At 39.8% G+C, this 27,893-nt stretch overlaps 2 protein-coding genes across 9 annotated transcripts in view; one reads left to right on the top strand and one right to left on the bottom strand.

Annotated features, from left to right (window-relative positions):
• The window catches only part of HPS3 (HPS3 biogenesis of lysosomal organelles complex 2 subunit 1), a 45,042-nt gene that overhangs the window by 15,987 nt on the left and 1,162 nt on the right, over window positions 1–27,893 (top strand). For 2 of the 8 annotated variants that reach the window (XM_033402754.2, XM_004278189.3), the window contains exons 5-16: window positions 2,926–3,118; window positions 7,555–7,636; window positions 10,200–10,354; window positions 11,789–11,897; window positions 14,483–14,664; window positions 15,691–15,871; window positions 16,800–17,033; window positions 17,954–18,139; window positions 18,481–18,669; window positions 19,951–20,058; window positions 23,992–24,198; window positions 24,910–25,000. In XM_033402754.2, the coding sequence (XP_033258645.1) occupies window positions 2,926–3,118; window positions 7,555–7,636; window positions 10,200–10,354; window positions 11,789–11,897; window positions 14,483–14,664; window positions 15,691–15,871; window positions 16,800–17,033; window positions 17,954–18,139; window positions 18,481–18,669; window positions 19,951–20,058; window positions 23,992–24,198; window positions 24,910–25,000 (1,917 nt within the window). Of the gene's footprint in view, window positions 1–2,925; window positions 3,119–7,554; window positions 7,637–10,199; window positions 10,355–11,788; window positions 11,898–14,482; window positions 14,665–15,690; window positions 15,872–16,799; window positions 17,034–17,953; window positions 18,140–18,480; window positions 18,670–19,950; window positions 20,059–23,991; window positions 24,199–24,905; window positions 25,001–27,893 lie in introns of those variants that run through there. The other 6 variants (XR_004475903.2, XR_004475904.2, XR_004475906.2 and 3 more) reach the window with 6 other exon arrangements.
• The window catches only part of CP (ceruloplasmin), a 65,194-nt gene continuing 55,828 nt past the window's right edge, over window positions 18,528–27,893 (bottom strand). Inside the window, exons 19-20 of the mRNA XM_033402751.1 lie at window positions 22,891–22,995; window positions 18,528–18,666 (exon numbers count right to left, since the gene is read on the bottom strand). Of these exons, the coding sequence (XP_033258642.1) occupies window positions 22,892–22,995 (104 nt within the window). The 3' untranslated portion in view covers window positions 18,528–18,666; window position 22,891. The remainder of the gene's footprint in view (window positions 18,667–22,890; window positions 22,996–27,893) is intronic.

Raw genomic sequence — 27,893 nt, 5'->3', positions numbered from 1 at the left:
AAGATACTGTTGCCCAGTCTTTACGTGTTGGAGATTCTGACTTAATTGGTCAGCTATGCAGCCTGGGCATCAGTATTTTTTAAAACCTCCCCAGCAATATGATGGGCAACCGAGATTAAGAATCACTGTTAAGTTTTGTACTTAGTCCTGGCCCGCTTAATATCTTTAGGAGTTGCCTAGGGAAAGATAGGAATATTTTTCTGATTAAATGGGTTTATAACCTTCATTATTCTTTTCTTTCTTCTAGCAAACATTTACTGAGTACCTACTATGTCGGGTATTGTGCTGAATACTAGGGAACCAATAATGAGCAAAAGTAGGCAGAGTACTTGTACTCAGGGAGCCTGTTGTCTCGCGGAGGGGAGGCAGACATGAATGGAATGATCACAAGAAAGAGTACACAATTACACTCTGACCTGAGCACTCTGTGAGAGAGGAACCCTGTCTCGAGAGTGTATAACAAAAGATCCTGACCTCCTCCTGGGGTCAGGGAAGGCTTCCTGAGAAAGAGGATCTGCAGAGTGAATAGGGGCCGATTTGGGGATAGGGTTGGTACAGAGGAAGCAGTGAAGGCCTTGTGGCCGAGGGAGAATCTTTGCTTGAGGAACTGAGAGAAGCAAGGGAGAGGGAGGTGTAACACGAGGCAGGAGACCAGAGGGCACACAGCCACCTTAGAGGGTTAGCTCTTTATCCAGAGTTTTCCCCCAGCACCTGGAACAAAAGCCCAAATCCTTTTCATGGCCTCCATGACCCTGACTCGGAGCTCTTCTTGTCCCACTCACCCTCTTACAATTCTCCATCCATGCGACTTTTCTCTCTTCCTCAGATACACCGAGCACACCCTTATCTAAGACCTGTTATTTACTCTTCCAGTGCTCAGAAGGAAACTCCCTCAGAGCTTGCGTTACTTGGTGTCTTCCAGTTCTTCAATTCACAGCTCAAGTATCACCTCGCCACAGAGAACTTCTCTGACTTCTCTATTTAAACTGTTCCCTCTCCACGTACTGCAGAGTTTGTTTATTCTCCACCCCACTCCCCCTCACTAGAATGAATGCAGTTACTTTGTCTTGTGCACTGTGGTATACCCAGAACCTGGAACAGTGGCACGTAGTAGGTGTCTGAGGTGTCTGATGGATGTTTACTTAGTGGACAAATGAGGGGATGGGTAGTACATGTATGAGCTGGGCCCTGCTGGATGAGTAAAATTTTTAGAAGTTGGACATTTTGGTAAGGTATTACATAAAGGGAACCAACGCAGGCAAGGTGTAAAAACCATCATGTGTGTTTGGAGACTAGCAAGCAGCTCTGTCTAACTAGAGCACAGATGTGTGTAGGAAAGAAGAGGAAGTAGAAACTGGATCAGTTGCTTTGGGCCAGTTGTGGAAGTGCCATAATTGAACTTTCTTCTGTTATTGATGGTGTCCTTGAAGGGTATCAATCAGAGCTACATGTTTTTTTTAAAACATTTTGATTATGAAAAATTTCAAGCACACAGATGTAGAGAAAATAGTACAGTGACCCCTATGTACCCATCACACAACTTCAAGTGTTGCCTCATAACCACCCCCCACCCCATGCCAGATTATTTTTATGCAAATCCAAGAGTGTATACCTTTTCATCTCTAAATATTTCAGCATGTGTTTCTAAAAGAAAAGGATTCTTTTATTTAAACAAACCCCAAATGTAATTTCACATTTTTTAAAGATGGCTTGATATCATCAAATACCCGTCAGTTGTTCAAATTTCCCTGATTGTCTAAAACAATTTTTTCTGCAATTTACTTGTTTGAATCAGATTTCAAGTAAGGTTCATACGTTGCAATTGGTTCTGATGTCTTCTACGTCTCTTTTAATATGTAGCCTCTGCCTTCCCCTCGCTTTCTTTTTTCTTTGCAATTTAGTTAGCAAGAAACTGCACTATTACTGCAGAATTTCCCACAATCTGGATTTTGCTGATTGACTCCCCACGGTGTCATTTAACATGTTCCTGTATCCCCTGTATTTCCCTCTGATCTAAAACTGCATTGTTCAGTACGGTAGCCATTAGTCACATGTTGCAATTGAGCACTTTGAAATGTGACTAGTCTAAATTAAGATATGCTGTAAATGTAAAATTAACACTAGGTCTTAAAGACTTAGTACAACAAAAAATGTAAAATATCTCAATTTTTTATTGATTGCTTATTAGAATGATAATATTTTGGATGTGTTGGATTAATGCAATATATTTTTAAAATTTGGCCTGCTTTTTATTTTTTAAAAAGTGATTACTAGAAAACTTCAAATTACATATGTAACTCACATTATAGTTCTATTGATGGTGCTGTTCTAGACAGGCTTGATCAGGTGATGGTGATGATCATGATTTTTTTTTTTGGTAACACAAGTAGTGTTGAGTTCTCTTGGAAGGTACATAGTATTAGGTTGGCTCTTTTTGTTAACAACCATTGGGTAATCAATGGTTGACAACCATTGATGGTGATCACCTAGATCTGTTAATTTATTAGGGGTTTCAAATGGTGATATTATATCACTCCTTTTTCTTTCTTTTTTTTTTTTTTTTTTTGCGGTACGCGGGCCTCTCACTGTTGTGGCCTCTCCCGTTGCGGAGCACAGGCTCCGGACGCGCAGGCCCAGCGGCCGTGGCTCACGGGCCCAACCGCTCCGCGGCATGTGGGATCTTCCCGGACCGGGGCACAAACCTGTGTCCCCTGCATCGGCAGGCGGACTCTCAACCACTGCGCCACCAGGGAAGCCCTCCTTTTTCTTTTTTTACTGGCATTCTTATATAAAGAGCAACTTCCCCTAAGCAACTCTTTGGTTCTCCATTTATAGACTTTTTTGCATAGAAAAGTCAAAATATTGGTTCCCTTTATTTACTGGTTTCATGGTTGGTTTGTTTTTTTGTTTGTTTTCTTCATGCAGGGTCTCTTACTTCTGAGAGAAAACATTCATCTCAGGAGAAAGAGTTGCTGAGCCTCTTTTGTTTTTTCTCATTACCTCATGTGGGCTATCTGTACATGGTTGTCAAATCTGTTGAATTAATGTCAGTCTACCAGTATCCTGAGAAGTCTCAGCAGGCGGTGCTCACACCACAGTTTTTGCATGTCATCACGAGGTATGTTCCAGTCACTTGCTGGCTTCTGAGTCACTGATTTCTCTGTAAATTCTTGAGGTGCTTTCTAAATCCTTAGATGAGAATTATGTGCACCGTCGTATGGCACTGTAAATCAATGATACACATCTGTGGGTTTTTTGTTCTTTTTTTAATGGCCCATACCTGCCTTTTCAATGTCAGAGATGTAGATTCCGGTTTTGCCTTTGTTTTATTTTCTTAGCCTGGATGGGGATCTTTCTAAGGAAGTATAAAGTTCTTCATGAGGGAAGATTTTCATAGGGAATTCTAATGAAAAGTCAGTGGGGCCAGTCAGGGCATCTCTTTAGACTTTGTTTTAGATTTCCTAATTTATTTCACTGCTGTCCTATCTTTTCCGTATGAGTTGAGTTAATTGATAATGGTGTAGGACTGTCAAGAGGCCAGAAAGACTGCCTGATTCTACCCTCTGAGTAGTGTAGATGGGGAAAGGATCCAGAGGTTGGGGGTGGTCACGGTCATGTGGCTAACTGGTGGTGGATGTCTTCTGAGTTGCCTTACCCTAGTAATCTGGCATGTAAACTGGGCTCCTGAGCAGGGCTTTAATGTCATTTCCTTTTATCTCAGCAGTAAGTGATGCTTATGGTTTTATTTCCTGTTTTTTCAGTTTAGATTATAGTCAAGGCACTGCATTAAGCCCTCTGGCCAACCACCTGTGAATAAGGCACACCATCTGCTTTCTGAAGCAACAACATAAGAGAGGGCCAGAGACCAGGGACGCAAACACTAGGAGATTAGTGAAAAATGTCTTAAGACTTCGTGAAAGGGGCGTAGGCTGTGGGAGGAGGGAAATTACTTCTGGCTGAGTCACACGGGTAAGGTTTTTGCGTTTGAAGTGAAGCCCGGAAGCTAGTTAGAATTTGACACATAGAGATTGGAAGAGAAAGACATTCTAGATAGAGGGAAAGCTATAAACAAAGCTATGTCCAGGTTTGCAGGAGTGTCCAATAATTAATTGCATAGGACAGTGATTTTTGTTTTGTTTTGTTTTCAACTGAGTGGTAATATCAGAATCTCCAGCAGGTGCTGGAGTGTATTTCACACAGCACAGGACCCACCTGGATATTCTGACACCCACTCCTAGCGGGGGTACTCCCCTGCCTTTTCACTCCCTGGTGGTGTAGGGAGAAATGCTATTGTGTGTTCCTTAAACGAACAGTGTGGAGGTAGCTAGTCTTTTTAATTTCCAAAGTGTTGTGTAGTTATGTCCTTTAAATGTAAAGGAGCTGAAACATAGAGAAATGGGGAAAACAGTGCTTGAGAGAGAGCTCAGGGCTTTGGAAATTAAGGAATATTTTGAGATTTTGACCAAAGAAAGGGATGTGAATAGAGCATTGCTTTAGGAAAATGAGTGGTGGCCACTGTGGAGGATGGTTTGAACATAGATAATGAGCTATTGGGATGGTTCAGTAAGGATAATGAGGGGTTGCATTTGGGCAGGGCAGTAGCAGTGAGAAGAGAAGGAAGCATGGATGGGAGAGAATTACAAGACTTGATGTCTAGTGGGATACTGGGAATGGAGAAGACATGAGAAAACCCATCAGTTTTGAGCCTGCTTTTATGAAAGAATGGAGGCTGCTGTGGCATGGGGTGAAAGAAAAGTTTGGTTTAGACATTGGAGTTTGAGGTGCTTAGGGAATACCAAGAGGAAATGTTGATAGGTTTTTGGACACATAGGACTGAAGATTAGGGAAAAGAGGAAAGGTTAGATATTTTTATTACCAACAAAAAAGAGCTCATTATCAAAGTAGTGATCATGACCCCAAGAATGTGTAGACAGAGAAAAGTAGTTGGAGAACTAAACTGGTGAAAGTCATGTTTAGAAAGCGAGGGGAAAAAGAGAAGGGTCTATAAAGATACCGAAGAATCCAGAAAACTATAGCTTCTCAGAAACCAAGGACAAATTAGAGGGAGAAAGAAGGAAGACAATATTTATTTCTGCCCCAAAATATTTATACAACAGACTATCTTTTATCCATCTGATTGTATAAATGTACAGGATACTGAGAATTTAGTGAGTGGACCCTCTAAATGCCCCTCCACCCAGAGTATGTCATGAACTAGTTTGGCATGTAGAGTCCCGAAAACATAGTATAGTGAGGGCTTGAAGAGTTAAAATCTGTGGGTTTTGCCTGCTTCCAGGTGGGAAATTATTGAAGCTTTTCTTAATATTAGCACCAAAAGATACGCTGACATCATTAACCTGACTATGGAAGCATTAGACATTAGAATAGCAGTTGTTATATGTAAATTCAGATTCTTAATAAAGATTCCCCACCCCTATATTTAAAATCCTATATTGTTGAACTAATTTTTACATATTTTTTATTTTACCCAATAGATAGTATTTTAGAAATATCTTGATCCATAAGTTTGTCTTGAAAAGTTTCTTGAATAGTGATATGTTTATATACCCTCAAAAAAAAACAATAAAATATTTTTTAAAAGACTCTAAGAACAATATAAAATCATGTAATAAAATGTTATCCTCGTAGACATACATGAATCGGAAGGCCTCCCATAATCTGCCTTCTCAGAGTCAACCTTGTCAACACTTGGTCTATATTCATCCAACTTTTTTTTTTTTAAAAGAATACATAAACAACTATGGTTTGATTTTTACAGAAGTGGATCGTACGATGTCCACTTTTGAGCAACGTGCTGCTCCGCTTAGCAGCGTATCCTGGACGTCTTTCCAGGCCAGCACACTTCAGCTCACTTTGTTCTTCTCTTATACTGCTGCTTAGTATTCCAGTGATAGCTAATAGCTGGATTAATGTTGCTGGAGGTGAGTTGGAGGATGCAGCCTTTTTCTCTCTAGAACCTAAAGGTCATCTTTGTGGTCATAGCTACTCTGACCTGTCATCCTGGCCCCACTGCAGGTACTTCTTTTGGTTCCCAGTATCTCAAAGTCCCTTCTGTTTAGTTTCCTTCGTGAGGGCACCCTCTACCCCAGATTTCTAAGTGGTGGTGCTACCGTCCCAACTATTGTCATGACTCCAGAGGTCACATCCTAGAGCTCTCTGGACATGGACACAGTTGACAGTGGGCTGAGACCAAAGTGGAAGCCCCAGCAAACAGATGGAGAGTCCTGACTGATGCCTCTACATCGTGCCAAGTCTCGCAGCTGTGAAAATGTCAGAATGATTCTCTTGTTAAAGAAGTATTTCTTCTATTTTAAGGTTATTGTTAGATTTGCTTTAGTCCTTCATTTCTTTATTTCAATAGAGTTCATTTTTACTTCTCTCACTTTCTGATTTTTTTAAAAATTTTATTTATTTTGGCTACGCTGCATCTTTGTTGCTGCGCACGGGCTTTCTCTAGTTGTGGCGAGCAGGGGCTACTCTTCGTTGCAGTGCACGGGCTTCTGATTGCCGTGGCTTCTCTTGTTGCGGAGCACAGGCTCTAGGCGCACGGGCTTCAGTAGTTGTGGCTCGTAGGCTCAGTAGTTGTGGTGCACGGGCTTAGTTGCATGTGGGATCTTCCCGGACCAGGGCTTGAACCCGTGTCCCCTGCATTGGCAGGCTGATTCTTAACCACTGTGCCACCCGGGAAGCCCTCTGATTTGTTTTTAAAAATCATTCCTGGGAACGCACGACAAGATGGGTTTTGTATCAATTTCTAAGTTAAACATTGATGGTTTTCAATGTCAGTGTTGGAGGGTTGACTTGTAAGTCTCCAAGCACTTACTGTGGGGTCTCCAGGTTGCTTTGCTGTGCAGACATAGCCTGGGGTTGTGGAAAGAGCTAGAGGAGTGTGAAGAGTGAGGAGACCTGGGGTCTAATTTAACTCCATTCTCCAGAGAGGACTTGGACCAATCATGTACCTTGCAGGCCCTAATCTTTAAAAACAAGCTGCTGGACTAGGTAATTCTGAAGGTTCCTTCAGACAGTCTCTGATTTTCTCTACCATTGGATTGGGTTTGCATCATCTAAGTGTGTTGCGCAGCATAATCCAGGCTCCATTTCATCCCGAGATAATAATCAGTAAACTTGGGTTCTAACCTTGGCTTTAATAGTCACCTCTCTGTACTTTGGGCAGATCCCAGGGGCATCATTTTGTCCATAAGATGAGGGTATTGACCCAGATCCATGGTTCTTAACTAGGAGTGTACGTCACACAAGGAGCTTTGTAGAAATATACGTGTCTTGATTCAGCCCCTAGAGATTATGATTTGGGTAGGAGTGAGGTGGGGACCAGTCATGTATTTTAAAAAACACTCCATAGGGTTTCTGAGGTACTCTCCTTGTTAAGAAGTAGCCTAACTTGTCAGCATTGACACATACTTGGGTCTTCCCCGACCCCTGCCATTGCTCTGTGCTCCTGTGAAATCCTCCCAACAGTGGGCACATTGGTTCCTGGCCTCCAGTTTGTTCAGTGGCATCTCTCCTCTTCCTCAGTAACAACCTGCAGTGTTACACAGTGCGGTGCAGTGCGGCGGCCGCTCGCGAGGAGGACCCGTATGTGGACACCACCCTGAAGGTTAGAGCTGGCTTATGACGGTGCAACCTAAAGGTCACAGTATGAGTGCTTGCAAATTTGCTCTTCGTGTCTAAGCCTGGCAAACATTAAAGTCTTGTTGTTTTCAATTAGCATGTTGGAATGTAAAATGATAAGCATTTTGTGATTCGTGGTGTAGATGGTAATTTTTAAGATTACTTTGAAAGCATTTTACTCAGAATTTAGATATAATGCATAGTTTTAAAAATTTGGTAAAGAATATATATATAGTGTAACTTCAGAGAGAGCACTTCACAGCTATGGTGTACTACAATTTTATTCATTTAATAGAAGTATTGGTGGCCATTGTATAGAGCTGTTAACAAAACAGTACAGAAATCAGTATATTCAAGAGCACAGAAGTGAGTACAGCGCATTCGGATGATTTATTTATACTGTTATCAGATATGCCTTTAATTCTTTAATCGTTTTACAAAGCCTTCAACAACTTTCCTGTAGTTCTGTAGTTTTGATCTAGTGTAAATGGACATTCTAGATCAATAACCTCGTTTTTAGTGAGTAGTAATACGCTTAGTCTCTGAAAAGCTCTTGACCGCCAAATACACAGAGGCAGTGTGATGATGAAATTCTCTGTTTTCTGACCTTGAATTTTCTGTTCTCAGAAATACGCTGATCATTTGCATCATACTCCTCATGTGCAGTTTTACCTCCAGGGCATAAGCGATTTGAATGGGTGTTTGTTGTGCATATCCGTGCTGTAGGGAACCCCCAAGTTATGATGGCCTCTATTTCACATGTTAATGCCCATCTGGCACCTGGAACGCCTTTTTCTGGAAAAATGAATGTTCAGTGATGATGGTGTGTAGTACTTAATGTGTCCGAGGCACTCTTCCATTATCACTGTCACCCAAATTGTGAAATGCACTGGCGTTTTCTGGAAATCGTGTCTGAGCTCTTTTTTGCTATGGGCTGCCTATCACTTTCTGCTGCTGACCAGGCTTACTGCCTACCCTCAGCCTCTTGCGAAATAAGAATCATAGCTTTCCCATGCCTTTCTGTCTGTGTTTAAGATATACACATAGCCTTTTCAGGAGATTTTTTTTTTTTTTTGCGGTACGCGGGCCTCTCACTGCTGTGGCCTCTCCCGTTGCGGAGCACAGGCTCCGGACGCGCAGGCTCAGCGGCCATGGCTCACGGGCCCAGCCGCTCCGCGGCATGTGGGATCTTCCCGGACCGGGGCACGAACCCGTGTCCCCTGCATCGGCAGGTGGACTCTCAACCACTGCGCCACCAGGGAAGCCCCTTGTTTTTTGTTTTAAGCCTCAGAGAGACATAGACTTGTGTAGGTAGTGATGGTGGAGTGAGGGGTACATAACAGATTGAGGTAGGATCAGTCTGCATTTGGAAATAAATCTCAGTTCTAGGCCTTCTCAGAGTCTCATAAAACCAGAGGGAAGGAACACAGAAGAAAGGAAGGTAGAAAAGAGGAGAGATGGGCAGCTGGTGGGGAACGCTGCCCCTGAGGCCAGTCCTCCCGAAGGTGGCAGAGGGAAGGATGGTGATCACACCTCCCGGCTCCCCCTTCCCTGCGATTCCACCATTCTGAAATCCTAGATGCCCCTGAACGAGCACACCATCATTTTGCTCCCTTGCTGACTCAGGCTTTGGGAGCTGCGGTGTCTGAGAAAGGTTTCACAACCTCAGAGTCGGGACCAAAGTACACGCGATCTTCATTTCCCTTTCCTCTGAGATGCTGGCTCAGCATCGCCAAGGCCAACTTAACTATTCTTAGGAATGTCAAAATAGATGGAGGTTTTCCCCCATGCGCTTTGTACAAAAGGGACAATGAAGATGACCTCAGAATCAAAACAGCATTAATGGAGGAGAGGGGGAGGCCTGGCAGCATCATTTTGTGAGTCGCAGAAAGAGCTCTTCCATTATATTCCGTATTCATTCTACTTGAGTGAATGGTCCCTTATAAGGACAGGAGGCTGGCTCCTGGTCCAGGATTTCCTCCAGTTTGCCTGACACACCCCAGCCTGTTGGCTGTTCCAGACAGTGTTCACATCTACAGAGCTAACAGAAGCCATCGGAACATGAGAGTGTTTCTTTCGTACACACGCAACCACTAAGAAACCATTTTATGTACTCTACCTGAAGTACAATGTCCTTTTATAGTGTCTCGTTTTGTCTAAAGAGGCCACTTGAACGTACCCTGAGCCAGCCCACTGTTAGTGGGGAATTTCCTGGGTGGCAGGTAATCAGCCCAGGGCTGGGCTCCTGGAGGGTCTCTGTAAGGCAGAGAGTTCCCGCAGCTTTGAGGGGCCTCAGGTGTACCCACTCTCTGCGTTCCTTAAATCAAAGTCAACAGATACTAAGTAGCCCTTTGGCAGACACATGGATGAGATAGTTGGTTAAATAGTTTAGATAGGATAACCTCTTACTCTGATAAGGATAGGAATTTGAATTATTTGGGGGGAGAGTGAGGGGGAAGGAGACATTGTATCAAATACATTGATTTTTGAAGATTAAAATTCATGCACTTTATTCCTTAGCTAAATTTCCGATTTTTTTTCCTTATTAGGCTTGCCCACCTGTCAGTATGGATGTCTGTGCTTTAAGAATACAGCTTTTCATAGGCTTGAAAGCCATCTGTCACTTTAAAAACCACATTATACTTCTGACCAAGGCAGACCCTGAAACAATTCCAGAGAGAAGAGAGTCACCCAAGAGGCTTCTGTAAGCATCCCTTCACCCCCAGACATTCCTGCGAAAGTTTCTGCAATGAATTGTTACTGCTATATTTTGCATACATCTTTGTTGATATTTTTTTAAATGAAAGCTTTGAATGATCAGATAGCTTTTCTAGGTGTTCTTTTTCCAGAGTAAGAAAAGAAGTTGCTGATGATCTCTATAATATCGTTTATAATTGACCTTGAACTTTTAGAAGAAGATGAAGTATAAAATTAGTTCAGTAAATATCTGTGGTGTTTTAGATAAGAAGTTAAAGGGTATGCCTTTTTTGTGTAATTAACAAGTAAGACAGAGCCTCTTATGCTGATCCAAGTGGCAAGGCTCTTTATTATTTTTCTTCTTTGGCCTTTAAGTGGCTACATTTTTATCCAAAGATTATTTTCTGGTATTTCAATGAAAAAGAAATTAACAATGCATTTCTTACCTTAAAGCACATTCATGATGTATAGATTATGTGTTAATCTACCTTAGAGTAAAAGTGCATTATTATTCTAATCTCAGGTTGACACTTCGGTTTTTTGCTTTCACATTGTTTGGAATAGAATGCTTAATTCCAGAGAGGTTAATGCTTCTATTCGATGTTTTCTATACTGTGAACTTAGTGGTAGGGAATGCAATCTAATTTGAACAGTCCTCTATGGAAAATTAAGTAGGAAAGAAATCTGTTTGCAGGGGAGGAACACAGATTGTATTTCAAGTCTAACATTGTTTTCCATTTTCAACATAAGTTTAAGCTTTTCTGAATTATTTGTGCCTGTGCTTTGTTCCACCGGCAGGAGTAACCAGGTTCCCTTGGGTAACTGCTCACTTAGAGTGTGCACAAAGTGGTCTGAGACTGACTGATCCTAAAAGCTTTCTGGCGAGAGGAAAAATAGCTTGTAATCTCACACATTTGACATCTTAAAAGTATTATATATTTTTAAATGATTTTTTTTAAAAATTCTGATTTATTTGAAAATTCATTTGGTCTAGGGTCTGCATTTTTAAAAGATTGCGTACTACAGAAAATGCTTCATGTAGTGAAAGCAAGAGATAAGGTAGTGCCTCCAGCAGATGTTCAGTTCTGTCTTTTGCATTTTCCCAGCAGCCCTTGGCCTCATGAAGGCCATATCCAAGCCTTTCTTCCTTTTGAGGACTCTTGCCTGTTCTGTGAACTTATTGCCTATTTAACAATACTTGTGGAATGAATTGCAAGTGCTTGGTTTATCAGTCCGTGAGAGTGCAGTATGTTAAGTGCTGTTTGGCCTACGTAGCATTGTGCACTAATGTTCTCTAAAAATCGACTGTGTAGTTAATCAACAAATACTAAATGAAAATGATATCATAATTGCAATATTTTAGGTATCTAATATTTACCATTTAAAATTCCCGTTTATTAATAATATGTCTTATAATTCTTGTCCTTTGTTTTGCTTTTAGTTCTAGAAAAGGTACCAGTGTTCATCTCAAAACACCTCCTGTAGCTGAGGCTGGGTGGAATTTGTATATTGTGAATACGATCTCACCAGTGCAACTGTACAAAGAAATGGTATTCCTTTCAGACTTCTAATTCTTACTGGTAGAAATTTTGAGAGTCTAATTGATGACTAGAAATTGATTCTAATTATCGTACATGCAGAATGCCACAGCCAGCCAGCTTCCAGGCTCCGTCTGACAGTGCAGTGTATTATCTTCACCTTCTTGTTTTCACAGCTCCTGGTATTTGAGGAGCCAGGAGAAATTCCCTTCACTAAAATAAGATTCCCTTGTTCATACCCACTCTCCTATGAGAATTGATTAGCCAGTGTAAACATAAGTAGCCTTTGACCTTTATTTTGAACCCTAGCAAAGAGAACCATGAAATGGAGCCTAAAGAAATCTTAGATCATATGTCCCTGTCTCACACTTCTTTGAAATATTAGCAGATAGTCCCAGGGCACTGCAGCACTTGTAGCATTGTCCCATAGGCATCCTTCTTCCTCTTCTAAGAGTGACAACTGCCTACTCATCCCTGACAATTTTTATAAACTCTTTATTTTGAAATAATTTCAAACCTACAGAAAAATTGCAAGAATAAGAATAGTACAAGTAAAACCTGTGTATTCCCCACACAGATTTGCCCATAGCCAACATTATACTCCCTTTGTTTCTCCCTCTCTTTTCTTATTTTTTGCACTCTTGTACAAATGCGCAAGCACGCATGTCTATTTTCTCCTGATCCATTGGAAGGTATATTGCATACGTCATAGCCTAAGGCTCCTAAATATTTCAGTGCATGTTTCCTGAGAATTGAGATATTTGCTTATATAACCACAGGACACACACATGCTTCAGAAAATTTAACAATGACACAGTACTTTAGTCTATGGTTCATATTCCAGTTTTGTCAATTGACTCAATAATGGCCTAGTAGAAGCCCCCAGCACCTCCTGCCCCAGGTCCAGGATCCATCAAGTAATGTATTTAACGGTCACGTCTCTTTAGCTCCTTTAATCCAGAATATGTTCACAGCCTTTCTTTGTTTTATTTAAAAAAATTTTTTTTGTTTTTTTTTGTTGAAGTATAGTTGACGTACAATATTATAAGTTACAGGTATAAACATAGTGATTCACAGTTTTGAAAGGTTATAATCCATTTGTAGTTATTATAAAATATTGGCTATATTCCCTGTGTTGTACAATATATCCTTGTAGCTTATTTATTTTATACGTAGTAGTTTGTACCTCTTAATCTCCCTCTCTTATCTTCACTGGTAACCACTAGTTTGTTCTCTGTATCTGTGAGTCTGTGTCTTTTTTGTTTTATTCACTAGCTTGTTGTATTTTTAGATTCCACTCTTCGTTTTATAACAGTTTTGAAAAATATTTCTCCCCCTGCCACCTTTTAAAAATTTATTTTTTCATTTCATTTCTCATTTCATATCATTTCTCATGATTAGATTCAGGTTGTATATTCTTCTTCTTGGCCAGAACATTGTGTAGGTGACATATCTTTCTCAGAGTATCACACTGGGAGGTGCAGAATATTCATTTGCCCTTCACTAGTAATGTTAATTTTGGTCATCGGGTGAAGGTTTTGCCTGATTTGGCCCTGGCATTTTAATGCTGATAATTTTATCAGCTTTGTTCTGTGTTTTCAGTCTTGCTTAATTGAAAGTCTTAGACGTCATCTAGGTGATTTGCCTACTGGAGTCTAAAAATACTGATTGACTCAGATTAGCTAGTGATAATCTTTTTTAAAATTTTATTTATTTTTAGCCGCGTTGGGTCTTCATTGCTGTGCGCGGGCTTTCTCTAGCTGCGGTGAGCAGGGGCTATTCTTCGTTGTGGTGCACAGACTTCTCATTGCAGTGGGATCTCTTGTCACGGAGCACGAGCTCTATGCGCTTGGGCTTCTGTAATTGCGGTACGCGGGCTCAGTAGTTGCAGCACACGGGCCCTAGAGTGCGCAGGCTTCAGTAGTTGCGGCACATGGGCTCAGTAGTTGTGGCTCCCAGGCTGTAGAGCACAGGCTCAGTAGCTATGGCCCACGGGCTTAGTTGCTCCAAGGCACTTGGGATCTTCCCAGACCAGGGATCGAACCCACGTCCTCTGCCTTGGCAGGCAGATTCTTAACCACTGCACCACCAGGGAAGTCCTAGCTAGCGATAATTTTTATAAGCCCACTGTAAGTTATAGAAATAGATGTAGCAGAACCTAAATTCACAGATTGAAACTAAGATAAAGGAAGCATACTCAATCTGAATTTGAGAAAGATTTAAATCATAGAACTTAAAAATAAAGTTAAGGTTTTCAGATATGTTCATTAGCCTTATCAAATTGTGATCAAATTATTGCTAAGTTAACAGTATTATTAGCATTACAGTATTAATTGTACCTTCTCTAATGATTAGCACTGTTTAACAAGAGAATAGTTACAATCATGTGTGTGTTAAACTGGCTCATAGATCATGGGGGAAAAGAAAACCACTTTAGCTAGGCCTTATCAGAATGACAAATAACCACTTTTTATTTTTTAGGATTTAATGTGTTCAGATATTGACTTTAGTAACCAACTGGGTAGATATTCTTAAGAACTGGGAAACTTTGGGGAGATGTCTAAAGCAACATTAGCTGCTTGCCTTTTTTGTGTTAGGTAGACTACAGTAACACCTACAAGACTGCAAAAACGCAGAGCTGCATCCACCTTCTCAGCGAGGCTCACCTGTTAGTGAGAGCTGCCCTGATGGATGCCAGTCAGCTGGAACCTGGAGAAAAAGCCGAGCTTTTAGAAGCGTTTAAAGAAAGCTGTGGGCACCTTGGAGACTGCTACAGCAGGTTGGTGATGCTACTTGGAAACTTGTCAGAGAAGCCATCCTGAGCTTCAGGTGTGCTTACTAACTTTTCCACCTCTGGCAGTTACCTGACAAATGGGAGGACGCATGAGGGGAGGTGGTTTAGTTATTCATTTATGCCACAGCATTTGTTTAGCACATCCTGTGGGTCAGGTACTGGGCTAAGCTTAGAGGGATGAGCACGACCTGTTGCCTGCCTTCAACGACTTACAGTTTATTGGATGAGCAGTTCATGAGTCTCCCATCAGTTAATTTAGGAATTTGAAGTTTCTTTTCAGACCTTTGGGCGGGGGTGGAGCATGACCAGTGAACATCCCTGAGACAACCATATTACTATGAGCTTTAAGGGAGAGATACTAGTTGGACACTCTGTGATTTTAATCTTAGTAGTCAGTGCTTTTATGATGTCAGAAAAGGACACTAGGATCAATAGTGATTTCTCTTTTTGAGAATGATCTTTTTTTTATGTTAATAGATTTAATGGTAACCATTACTCAATATTTCAGCTTTGTGAGGAAACTTAAAAAAAACTTTTTAATGGAGTTATACACGTAGAAGAGTACACAAGTAATAAGTGTACAAGTCACAATAATTTTCACAAAATGAACAAATCCTGTAGCCATTGTCCAGATGAGAATGATCTTTATAATTTTTTTCATATATAATTGTTTCCAAGGCTTACTTGACCCATGGGAGTCATTATAAATTGATAAAAGACTTTTCCTATTTATAAACACCATTATTTTAGAGCCACATTATGAATATTAAAATTCACTTAATGAATTGTTTTTCTTATGAGCAAGCAAAAAGAAGCTACATTAATTAGAATGACTTTGCAGAACAAAACTCAGGAGTTTGTTCCAACTCCTAATGGCCGTAGAAAAGTATTTTGAGATTTATGTCTTCCGGAAATCATGTCTGTTTTATTATTAAATGTGTTAGACATCCAAACTTAAACATGACAAATCTGAAGTTTTTTGTTTTTTTTTTTTCACTTCCTTCCCTTTAGGCTTGACACCCAGTATTCCCACCTCGCCTTGCCATACTATAAGATGTCTGGTTTGTCTATGGCTGAAGTTTTGGCCCGAGTGGACTGGGCATTAGAGGATGGAGCACAGAAATACGAGAGGGGATTAATCTTTTACATTAATCATTCACTTTATGAAAACCTGGATGAAGAATTAAGTGAAGTGAATACAGTTTTCTATTTAGTTATATCTAATATTTTTAATTTTTCATTTTAGCAATTTATTTTATGTAATTCTGTTGAGAAATCAAGTTCCAAGTATTTTTCATTGGTATTATAGTCTTTTTTTTCTAAAAAAGGTAATTAGTGTGCCCTTTTCTTCATTAATAATACTCAGAATTACAGCTTGGAAGAGAACTTATAATCATCTTCTCATACTTTCTCATTACATAGACAGGGGGGTGTGGTCCACTGTGGTTGAGTGACCTGCCCAGTGTGACAGTGGCATGTCTTTAGAAGAATGACATAGAACCTGGGCTTTGCCTGCCTTCTTCTCATCTGCAGCCCTTTTCACAACCCTAGTTGCCCCACTCTCCAGGTGTCCAAAGTTTCCCCTGTGAAATCCTGGCCCAGCAACCTTCAGACATTATCAAGGATCATTTTTAGCTCCTCATGTATTTTTAAAGAGCTGAATGCCAGTATGCAAAGTTGGGTATTGTAATACCAAGTGTTTTAAGGTTTTAAGAGAAATGAAATGAAATTTTCTCTTATAAATATTAAGTATATTTTGTACATTAAATATAAGTAAATTTTGTATTAAGCAGTAATTTTCTATAATGGACTTTTGAGTATAATTTAATCCAATATTTGTTTTCTTCTTCTGAACTCTTGTTAAAATTAGAAATGCTGGCCACAACTTGGTATACACTTTCCCTGCTTTTTCTTCATTATAACTCAGCAAAGAGATCACTTTAGGTCATCTCAGCTCTCCCACGCTATCACCATCAACTCTCTTTTTAAATAGTACTGTAATTTTATCTTAATTGGAATGTTTGTATCTTGGCTTTTTATCTTTTTTTTTTTTTTTTTGCTGATTTTGTTGCTTTCTATCAGCTGACTGACCTTTTATTTCTTGTTTACGCTCACCAAAGGAATTGGCAGCAAAAGTGGTTCAGATGTTTTATGTCGCTGAGCCGAAGCAACTGCCCCATATTCTCTGTAGTCCTTCTATGAAGAATATTGATCCTTTAACTGCCATAAGCTATTTAAGGAAGCTGGATACTTCCGGATTTTCATCAGTCTTAGTGACATTGACCAAGGCAGCAATGGCTTTGAAAATGAGAGATCTTGACATGCACAGAAATGAAATGAAAAGCCATTCTGAGGTACGGTGCCCTGCCTGGTATTAACAGCAAGCTAAAATAGGACTCAGTGGTCCTGAGGTGTTTAGTTTTCTTCTGGCTTCTGTGTAGCTCATTTTTTTCTTAGTTGTAAAGGAAGATAGACTTAGTATTAAAAAGGAAGTGACCCAAAGTGGGAGTGCTTGGGCTTTGGATTTGGCAAATGAAAAAGAAAAATGAAAGATAAATGGCAGCAATGGGTATCCAAAGACTTTTCAACTTAGTGTCAGGTATGTTCAGAACACAGTGCTTGGCAGTGAAGAGTATACAGGCTCTGCCCTGAGCTGACAGTCTGACCTGGCACGAGGGGGTGGTGTGGTTTGTCCCTGAAAACAGAACAGTGATGTATATTCAAGTACAGCAAGTAGGTTATTAACCTTGAGTCTTAGGAGTTCAGTAGTTGCAGAAATAGCCTGCATTTGGGAAGATCACAAATGACTGTGTGGGAGATTAGGCATTTGAATGGTGTATCAAAGAAAAGGTAGCTTCCCGTTGGAAAAGAGGCCGTTTAGGGACATAAGCCAAAAAAGTTAATCAGTAGAGAAAGAAATTAAGAAGTGACATTAATTGAGCACTTATTATGTCTCAGGTTAGCACTAAGATGTCCTCTACTTTGAAGAGTAGAATTCTAGAAAGATGAATTTTCTTTTCATAATTTTGAAAAATCCTATATAGACCTCAATTTAAAGCTGTCTACAAAATAGGACATCTTGATGCTTAATTAAGTAATAATAACTTCTACAAAGACAGTTACCAATGATGTCCTTAGAACTTGTCTTTGTAAAGAAAAAATTAAGATTACAATAAATTATTAATGGCTTATCATTGATTCTTGAATTCACTGGCATGTATTTCCAAGATGAATGCAATGTTTATTCTGTTCCTAAATTTTTTTTTATCTGAAGATGAAGTTGGTATGTGGCTTCATTCTGGAACCTCGGCTATTGATTCAACAGAGGAAAGGACAGATTGTTCCAACTGAATTTGCAGTTCACTTGAAGGAGACTCAGCCTGGATTGCTTGTGGCTTCAGTCCTTGGCTTACAGAAGAACAACAAAATTGGAATTGAAGAAGCAGATTCCTTCTTTAAGGTTTGTCACTTTGAAAATGCAATTGTTCTGGATGGCCTGATGAAGTTGGTGGGGGGGACGGGGAGCAGAATAAGAGAAGTGATTTTTCATTTGTTTATTGAAAAATGAGACTTACACATGACCACTTATAAAAGTACAGATTAAAAAATGTATCTAGAAAAATTCTGTTCATGCAACCTGGAGTCTGTTAAAATGTCTAAATTCGCTTTTGCCATGGCACTAATGCTAGAGATAAATTATTGAATACATGGCCCACATGATGGAGTGCTGTTCAGACCAGCTGTAACTTGATCAGTACTATATTTATCTGAGCTATGGGGGCTTGTTTCACTGTTCTCAAGGTGCTTTGTGGTAAAGATGAAGATACGATTCCTCAGCTCTTAGTAGACTTTTGGGAAGCTCAGCTGGTAGCGTGTCTCCCAGATGTGGTACTTCAGGAACTCTTTTTCAAGCTCACATCACAGTACATCTGGAGATTATCTAAGAGGCAGCCACCTGACACCACACCATTGAGAACATCAGAGGATCTGGTAAGATAATGGAATAGTACAGTGAATTAAACTTTATGTACATTACACATTATGATAATGACCCTTATTTTTTTGTTTGTTTGTTTTTGGGGTTTTTTGTGTGTGTTTTATGTTTTTGTTAAATTTTTATTTCTTTTTATTTTAATTTTTGTTGACCCTTCTTATTTTTAACAGCATAAAATCAGTCGTAATTCATATTACCGGATATCTTTTTTTTTTTTTTTTTTTTTTTTTGCGATACGTGGGCCTCTCACTGTTGTGGCCTCTCCCGTTGTGGAGCACAGGCTCCGGACGCGCAGGCTCAGCAGCCATGGCTCACGGGCCCAGCCACTCCGCGGCATGTGGGATCCTCCCAGACCGGGGCATGAACCCGTGTCCCCTGCATCGGCAGGCGGACCCTCAACCACTGTGCCACCAGGGAAGCCCTACCGGCTATCTTTTTAAAGCAAGAGTTAAAAATACATTTAAAACTTGTCTGTGAGTGAAGTTGCCCACATTTTAAACACTTTTGTATCCTAAAGAGTGCCTTCTACTGTTCCTATATTACTTACCTACAGTGGTACTTCAGTAGCCAAAGTGTGGGAGAAAGGGCTTTTCCCCAAATCCATCTGTGCTCCCTTAGGCGACAGTCATGAAGCGGAACATGAGAGAAGAGACATCTGCAGACCTCCCTGCTGGGAGAGGAACTGCAGAAGGCTTGTGGGAGAGAGACTTCCTTACCAGACTTCCATTTCCTGTCAGCTGCACAGACAAGAGCTGTTCCACAGTCTGCAGCAGCCCTAACAGCTCTACTCTTATCTTTCCTGTTCCCCCCGACCCCTGGCAGCCCCTTTGTCCCTCACAGTGACAGAGTGGCTAATGTGGGTTTGCTTGAATAAGGGAGTCTTTATGGGAACTGTCTTGAGAACTTATGGAAGAGATTTTGCCTCCCAAGGAAAGTAGTAGAAATAAAAATCATTTTCAGTATTACTGTTAACTTTTTTTGAGTGTAATTAGCTTAAAGGAAGTATTGCCCTTTTTGTGAGGAAGTGCCTCTTTGCAGTTTTTTGAAAGTTAAAATATTAGGAAATATTTAGTGAGGATTTATTCAGTGAGAAGCAGCAAAACTAAAACCTTTTCCAGGGGAATGCATTCTAAGACTTTCTTCCCATTACCAGGAAAATGTATACCAAATTTTGGGACACGGCAGAATGTTAGGGATTGCTTGTTGTTTGTGGGATGGATGAAGAAAGTCTTGTTTTGTTGTATTTTTGTTTATGATAAATTTCTTTTACATTTTAGATAAACACCTGTAGTCATTATGGCTTAATCAGTCCATGGGTTAATGTCTTAATATCATCTGAATCCTTGGCTGATAAAAATTATATGGAAGACCTTTCAAAATTACAGGTAAATAAAAATGCCTCCTTTTCTTATGAATATGCATATTACCTTATAGTATAGGACTTAAATTTGGTAAGACCCTGGGTGTCCAGTTAATTTAGAGTGTATCATTCTGGGGACAGAACCTATAGTTAGGCATACTCAAGCGCTGTGGAGGGAATTCCTGCCTCTGCCTGAAACTGCTGACGGGAAGTCTGGTCTTGTTGCCAGTCGGTGAGTGAGCTTCCAAGTCCTGTGACTCTTGCCTCCTTCTCAGGACGTGCTTGAAAACACGTTGTGAAATGAAAGTATGGCAAGTGTTTCGCGGTGTTTTCATTGACGAGATTCACTTTTATTTTAGTGTTCACTCACACAGTTTAGGCCTCTAGCCCAAACCAAGCACTACTATCTGTCTTATAGGAGATAGGTCAAAGTAGCTAGCTTATCTGGCTCCTGAAAGGATTTTTTTAAAAGTAAGAAACATGATCAAGAGAATGTAGACCAGCCTGCAAGAATTCTGAACGTGAATGTTTTCGACTGAGAATGAGAAATAAAGTCCACATTTGACTTGGTGGATTGGGCTGGGCTCCATGTGGATGTGATTTTGTTTAATGTAATCAGTGGCCCAAGGACTGAGTATAATCCTCACATCTGTTGTGTTTGGTCTTCCCAGTGTAGCTGCCAACATATGAAAATTGAGATTTCAAATTCAGAATTTTGAGTTTCAAGTTTCTCTTTGAGAAACTCATTAGAACTTTCATTCAGCAGTAACCCTGGGCCCTCACTGCCTGAGACCTGAAGGTCGGAGCCACCTACTGGCTCCCCTCCTTGGGCAGTGCTCGTGCTGTCCTGTCTGCCACAGTTCCACCTCCATGTCTCCCTGGTCCAGATGCAGTGTCTGGCATCCATTTTCCTTATACTCAGCCGCCTTCGTGTGTTTTCATCATCTGGCTTTCATCGTCTGGTTTGACCTTGTTAAGCTTTTGAGTGTGCAACCCCTGATTTACTCTGGGAACTTAGTGGAAGTGTGGTTATTGCTTATAGAAACCAAAATGTCAAATTGGGGATGGGGTGTCGGGATGCGAAGCTCAAGAGACCATGTTGCTTAGTCTTAGCCTCTAGACAGCCTGTGATGTCACCAGGAATAGAGTTACTTACATTTTTTTTTTAATTGCCAAAGGCGGTTCTTGTTGGTTCTTATCTCTAGTACCCTTATGCTACAGAGGCTGCCGAGCACTTAGTCTCAGATTTGTTCATTCCACAAACATTCCTCAATCATGTACTGTAAATGTGGTTGATGTATAGCATTGGACGAGGCAGGCAAGACCTTGCCCTCCTATAATTTATGTACTAATTACATATTTAAAATGCTAATTGTAATAAGTGCTTTAAAATATCCCCTGATAAATCTTCAAAGCATATTTATAATCTCTGCTTGAAAAAGTATAATTCAGTGATCTTTAGAATCCATTTTAAGGTATTTAAAAAGGGTATCTTGGGACTTCCCTGGTGTCACAGTGGTTAAGAATCTGCCTGCCAATGCAGGGGACACAGGTTTGATCCCGGGTCCGGGAACACCCCACATGCCGCGGAGCAACTAAGCCCATGCGCCACAACTACTGAAGCCTATGTGCCTAGAGCCCGTGCTCCGCAACAAGAGAAGCCACCGCAATGAGAAGCCCACGCACCGCAAAAAAGAGCAGCCCCCTCTCGCCGCAACTAGAGAAAGCCCGTGTGCAGCGACGAAGACCCAAGGCAGCCAAAAATAAATAATAATAAAATAAATAAATTTATAAAAAATAAAAATAAATAAAAAGGGTATCTTCTTTCTGGGAATCCTTGCCATTAAAGGATAGAAAGTTGAGTCAGTCTAAACTTTTCTAAATCCTTTTCCTAATTATAACTCTTTCTAAATTATCTGGGGTCAATTAGTCTTAGTCATTAAGAAAAAACTAACCATCAAGAAACAAAAAGATCTCACCTGCTCTTACCTAGAGGAATGGGGGGTCGGTTCAGAATCACTTGGAGAGCTTTTTCAAAATTGTATGTCTTCCCTCTACCCACCAGCTCACCACCACCACACAGATTTGAGATAACTCTTTGTCCCTTGTTCTTAATCACTGTAATAGTATATTTGTGCAAGAATTAAAAACAATCTATAAATCATCTATGTGTCAAAAAGCCACTATTCAGAATGACACAGTACCTAGTAAGTGCCCTGCCTTTTACCAGAATTGTCCTGGTCCCCTCCCCCCGCCTCCTTGCCATCCACCCCTCTTAGAGCCACAGGTGTGACTGTGTAGAGAATTCTGTGGGTTCCAGCCCCGCAGAGTCAGCTGAGCATGAGGGATGTAGATCAGAAAAGGGAATAAATGGTGCCTGTGTTGGGGGTGGAGAGTCCATTTCCAATATTGAAAAAAAAAAAAAAGAAAGGAACACACTGCTAAGAAGCACACAACACTAAGAGTATTTTAAAGAGTAGTAGTAACCTGTGGACCGTTTTTTATCCAGTGATATATGTGTTGTCTGGTGCTTCTTATTTTGAGGGTTTTTGTTTGTTTTGGTCGCCCTGTGTGGCTCTGGTATCTTAGTCCCCCGACCACAGATTGAACCCGCGCCCTCAGCAGTGAAAGTGCAGAGTCCTAACCACTGGACCGCCAAGAAATTCCCTGGTGTTTCTTATTTTTAAACTTCTTGATGATATGGATATAACTACTTAAAAGTTCATGGGTAACCCATTTTGTACCAAGCTTTGACTCATTTCACTTTAACCACCTTATTTCATATTTGCTATCTTATTGTCAGGAAATTTTTCAGATGAAGGTGAATATTAAACTTGCAGGAAGGAAAGGGACCAACCTTACTCTCCTAGCCATTGCTTGGTAGATATTTGGAATAAAATCACGATGCTGACTGTAAATGGATAGTTCATGTTCCATGTCCTCCTGTGAGTCTGAGAAGACGCTGCAGTAAAAAGGATACAAGAAGAAGAAAATCAGGATATGAGCATTTCATTTTTTATCCAGAAGAAAGGGAAAGCAGAGATTATTTTGGTGGCGGAATCAAAAGTAGTATTTATAGTTTAAATGTTTAAAAGTAAAATATTGTCAAGTTCTGACTACTGAAATAATAGCTGCTCTGTGTCATTCAGGTTGTAGCAAACGGTATTGATACTAATTATTAGGTTCTTAACGATTGCTGTAGTTTTCTTAAATGTGAAATTTTATTTTTGGTTCTTCGTGTAGTGCATGCTTATTATTAGAAACCTTGGAAAATACAGGGAAGTGTGAAAAAGAAAGTTGGCTTTGTCCTCCCATTCCAGTGAACTGGTCTCTGTTTCAAATTTCGATGCTCTTCCAAAGGCATTTCTAGATGTGCATGTACCTATGTAGATTTTATACAACTGACCATGCTCTGAATATAATTTTGTATTGAGATTTTTTTACTAATTTTATCATGAGCATTTTGTCCTTTGAAAACAATTTTGATAGCTATAAAATATACCATCATTTGAATATATCATAATTTATTTACTCATCCCTTCTTATTTAATGCTTAGATTTCTTCTAGTTTTTCAGTATTATAAATATTCTTGAGGTGAACATCATTGGACATAAATCTGGACCACCATGTTGATTCTATCCTAAGGATAGAATCTTAAAGCATTCGCATTAGTTTAAACTTACAGTCTATTCAGAGCAAACACAACCATGTTATTTTAAAAAATCATAGCTTTGTATTAAACAGATCTTTTTTTCCTTAAACTAGAGGTGGTTTCAAGATTATTTAATACTTTGGTCTAATTAGACTTACTAAGTAAATATATGCGTGTGCTCTAACATTACATTCTGTTTTCTTTTTGGTGAGTGAGATTTATTCTTTTTAAAAACTGTATTCTGTATGTTGTGCTTTAGTGTTTTGGGTGCCTCATTCCATAACATTTCACTTTTCTGTTCATAGTCTCTCATATGTGGTCCTTCATTTGACATAGCTTCCATTATTCCATTCTTGGAGCCACTCTCAGAAGACACTGTTGTTGGCCTCAGCGTCCATGTTCTGTGTCGTACGCGTTTGGAAGAGTATGAACGGTGCATAGACAGGCTGTTAGAGAGATGCCCGGAGGCAGTCATCCCATATGCTAATCATGAACTGAAAGAAGAGAATCGGGTATGCTTTTCAGATTACAGTTTTAGTCTTTATCAGTGATAATCAAATGTTAATCTTGTTGCCTTATCTGCAACATGGGGACAGATTATGCCAGTCCAACCTCACAGGGCTGTGTGGCTTAAAAGAGCATATATGTTACATTTTTTTTTTTTTTTTTTTTTTTGCGGTACGCGGGCCTCTCACTGCTGTGGCCTCTCCCGTCACGGAGCACAGGCTCTGGACGCGCAGGCTCAGCAGCCATATGTTACATGTTTTGAGTACCATTAGAGGCTGTTAAAATTTATGGTGCTTGTATGTTATCTTCACTAAAGGTCTCTTGTTTGGTGATGAAGTAGGCTATTACCTGAAGATTTGGAAAACCTAATAAATGATGGGAAAATTCTTTGTGGACTCTCTGGTCTTTAGAAATTAGAAGAGTTTTTGACTTTAGAACTTTCTTGATACCTAAGAGATGAAAACAAGACACGTCTATGTTTCTTCTTGAAAATAGCGGTGTACATATGTACAGTGTATATATTATTAGATTTTCAAGTTACAGATCTGACTTTTATGCTCTAGCTTAAGCAGAAGACTGTTCTAACAAAGTCTGTTCCTTAACCAAGATGATGTATTTTTGCCCTGGGCTTCCCTGCACAATCTTTTTCTTCTTGTTGGAAATCTGAGTGTAAAAATGCATCAAACTTAAAAAGTATTCATTTTTCCCTAAGATAGACTTTGTGGTGGAAAAAACTGCTGCCTGAACTTTGTCAGAGAATAAAATGTGGTGGAGAGAAATATCAACTTTACTTATCATCACTAAAAGGTAAAATAATCTTTTTTGCTTGATTATAAATTGAGTTGAGGGTACTCATTTCCATAACTGGCTGAAGCCTTGCTGTCTCTCGTTTTTCATGTGATTCTCAAGTGTGGGGAAGAAGGTCTTCGCAGAATAAACTGGAGAGCTTATTTTTAACATTCATGTGCTCCCGCCACCACATTTGATATTCATTTATCTCTTTTAGCTCTAGAGCTGATGCTTTTAAGTTAATCTTTCCAGACACTTAACAAAGTATCACAGTCAGAGAAACTCACAGCCTCAGTATTTTAAAAATTGGAATAGCCGTTAAAGTCTGTTTTATATTAATGGTCTGGGTGCTTAATTTACTTCATGTAGGAAATTAAAATTATTTTCATTATTAATCATAATTGTAAGCAAGTACTGAGGAATGATAAATTTCTCAAAGATTTAGAAGTGTAGTGTGTCTAAATTATGCAGTATTTTACAGCGTAGGTAGTTATTGTTTGAATTTTTATAATTCATAGTCATTTATAAATCTTGATAGCTATATGGTTATCAGTTTCACTACTCTTGTGTGTTAATATCACCAGTTAATGGTTGGCCTGATGACAAAGGTATGGTTATATTGATACCAGTGTGCATAAAATATTAGAAGCTGACAGTGTTGGAATTGTATTTTCCAGCTGAGGGAATTGACTTTCAAAGTGTTAGGCAAAGCCAAGTGGCCATTGGATGGTGTTTTTCTGGAAATTCCCATTAAGTTGTATGTTTTTGATTGGGAAGACAGGGAGGGGCCTTTGTACTATTTGTCCTACCCACCTCTCTGAGTGATTTTTTGGTTGTCAGAAGGTGGAAGCTTCGGGTGTTTGATTGCCCAGCCCCATCTGCACCAAATTTATCACATAAATTTGAACTGATTATTCTTGTTGGTCGATCACTTTCCAGTACAGATAGCCCACATCTTCACACCCTGGTAACATCATTATCTTAGTCAAACGACTCTTTCTTCATCCTTTTCTGATCCACACCCACAAACTCATAACTACCCCATAATCTTTCCTCCAAATGTTCCATTTTTCTGTGTCTTTAATATGTGTGTATTCACACACATGTGCATGTGTGTATGTGTGTGGCTTATGGGAACTAAATGCTGTGTGGGATTTACCTTTATTGTAATACCTCCAGAGCTGGTATAGTGTTTTATTCATTTTTCATGATGCACTTTCCTTGCCAGCAACGTGCTTCTCCATATGGAGTATTCTATAACTATTGATTGATTTGAAGGGAAGACACCTGAATAACCTCAGGTCTGTTTTCATGGGGAGTCTCTCTGTTGGCAGCTGTGGTATACCAAGAAGGGACCAGGATTGGAATTAGGAGAATTGGAACTGAGTTCCAAGTCTGCTACTTACTGAGTATCCTGAAGCAAGCCAGTTTTTTTAATTGCCTGGGACCAATGGGAGGTTCAGGACTGACTCTAGAGTAAAATGTTAGGCAAAAATTGCAAGATGGTGAGGTTGGAGATGGAGGTCAGGGACTTACATAATATGCTTAGGAGCTTGGATTTCTTACTCTCTAATGCAGCATTCCTCAGCCTTGTCACTGCTGACATCTTGGACCAGATAATTTGTGTGTAGGTGTCCCCTGTGCATTTTAGGGTGTTACCAGCATCCCTGGCCTCTACTCACTAAATACACTAAATACCAGCAGCACTTGCCCAGTTAAAACAGAAGTGTCTCCAGCCATCACCAAATGTCCCCTGGGGGACAAAACTGTACTAGTTGAGAACTGTTGCACTAATGCAGAGCCATTGAAACTGGGCTTAGTGGTTGACTTCTTTGTTTCAAGGCAGTACTTATGACTGTTTTTGTGACAGTGAGCTGTGCTTATTAATAAAAATTCTAGTACTATAGTAAATTACAAAGTTTAAAAAGTCATTTTAAACTTCACCAGCCAGAAATAACTATTTTCAACATTTGACACGTATTTTCTAGACACACTGGAGGATTTAAAGTACTCGATGGATTTAAGATATTGACCTTGTTCTTGGAGTTGTAACCTGTATTAGCCTTTCACTAGTCGGAGGAAGAGGAGAATAGAGCACTGGCAAGATTTTTGTTGGCTCTATACCTACTTTACACTGGCCCCCCCACCTCAGTTTTTTGTATCTAGGATACTACTTACAGGTTCCACGTTTAGGCAAAATAAACTCGTTTGATAGGAAAACATTGGTAATTCATGGGTTTTACAAATTAGTTAGCAGTTATTGTTTATTAAAGTTCTATTTTGTGTCAGATGTGCATCATTGTATTTTAAATTGATTCACAAAGGACTCTGGAAGCTAGCAGATGGTATCACTACATTATAAATGAGGAAACCAAGACCCAGGAGGTTGACTTTCTTAAAGTCACCCAGAGCATAAGTAGAAGCGTGTGATCCCTGCCCGAGTCTGTACGATTCCAGAGCTAGGGAGCTTTCTCATACGTCACCCTATTCATTAACTTGTTAGCAACAAAAGCATGTCATTCCTTTGTGTAAGGGATGGTTTAGGTTGCTGGATATTGGACAGATGACTTTGGATGGATGCACGCACACCTGAGCCAGAGATTTTATATTCCGGTTACTCTGCAAATAGAATAAGTGGTGGGCATGCAAGAATCACACACGGAATGGACTGAAGAAGGTTTGGGAACATTGTTCTTAAATGTCACCCCCTTCTCTTCCCAGCAGAGGGCAGCATGCATGCATCGAGAAACAACAGAATCATAAAATTACATAGTTACCTTTACAAAAATGTTTACTAAATTCCTTAATATTTAAAATATTCATTAGAACACATTATTTTGCAGTTTGAGAAAAAAAGTAAATGGTCTCTAAAACATATTTGTGCTTATTAATAACATAAAAATCTTATAAT

This window comes from Orcinus orca, chromosome 5, assembly GCF_937001465.1.
Source record: "Orcinus orca chromosome 5, mOrcOrc1.1, whole genome shotgun sequence".
Classification (NCBI taxonomy): Eukaryota; Metazoa; Chordata; class Mammalia; order Artiodactyla; family Delphinidae; genus Orcinus; species Orcinus orca.
Note: the sequence above shows the minus strand (reverse complement) of the source record. Positions and strands in the feature narration are given on the sequence as shown.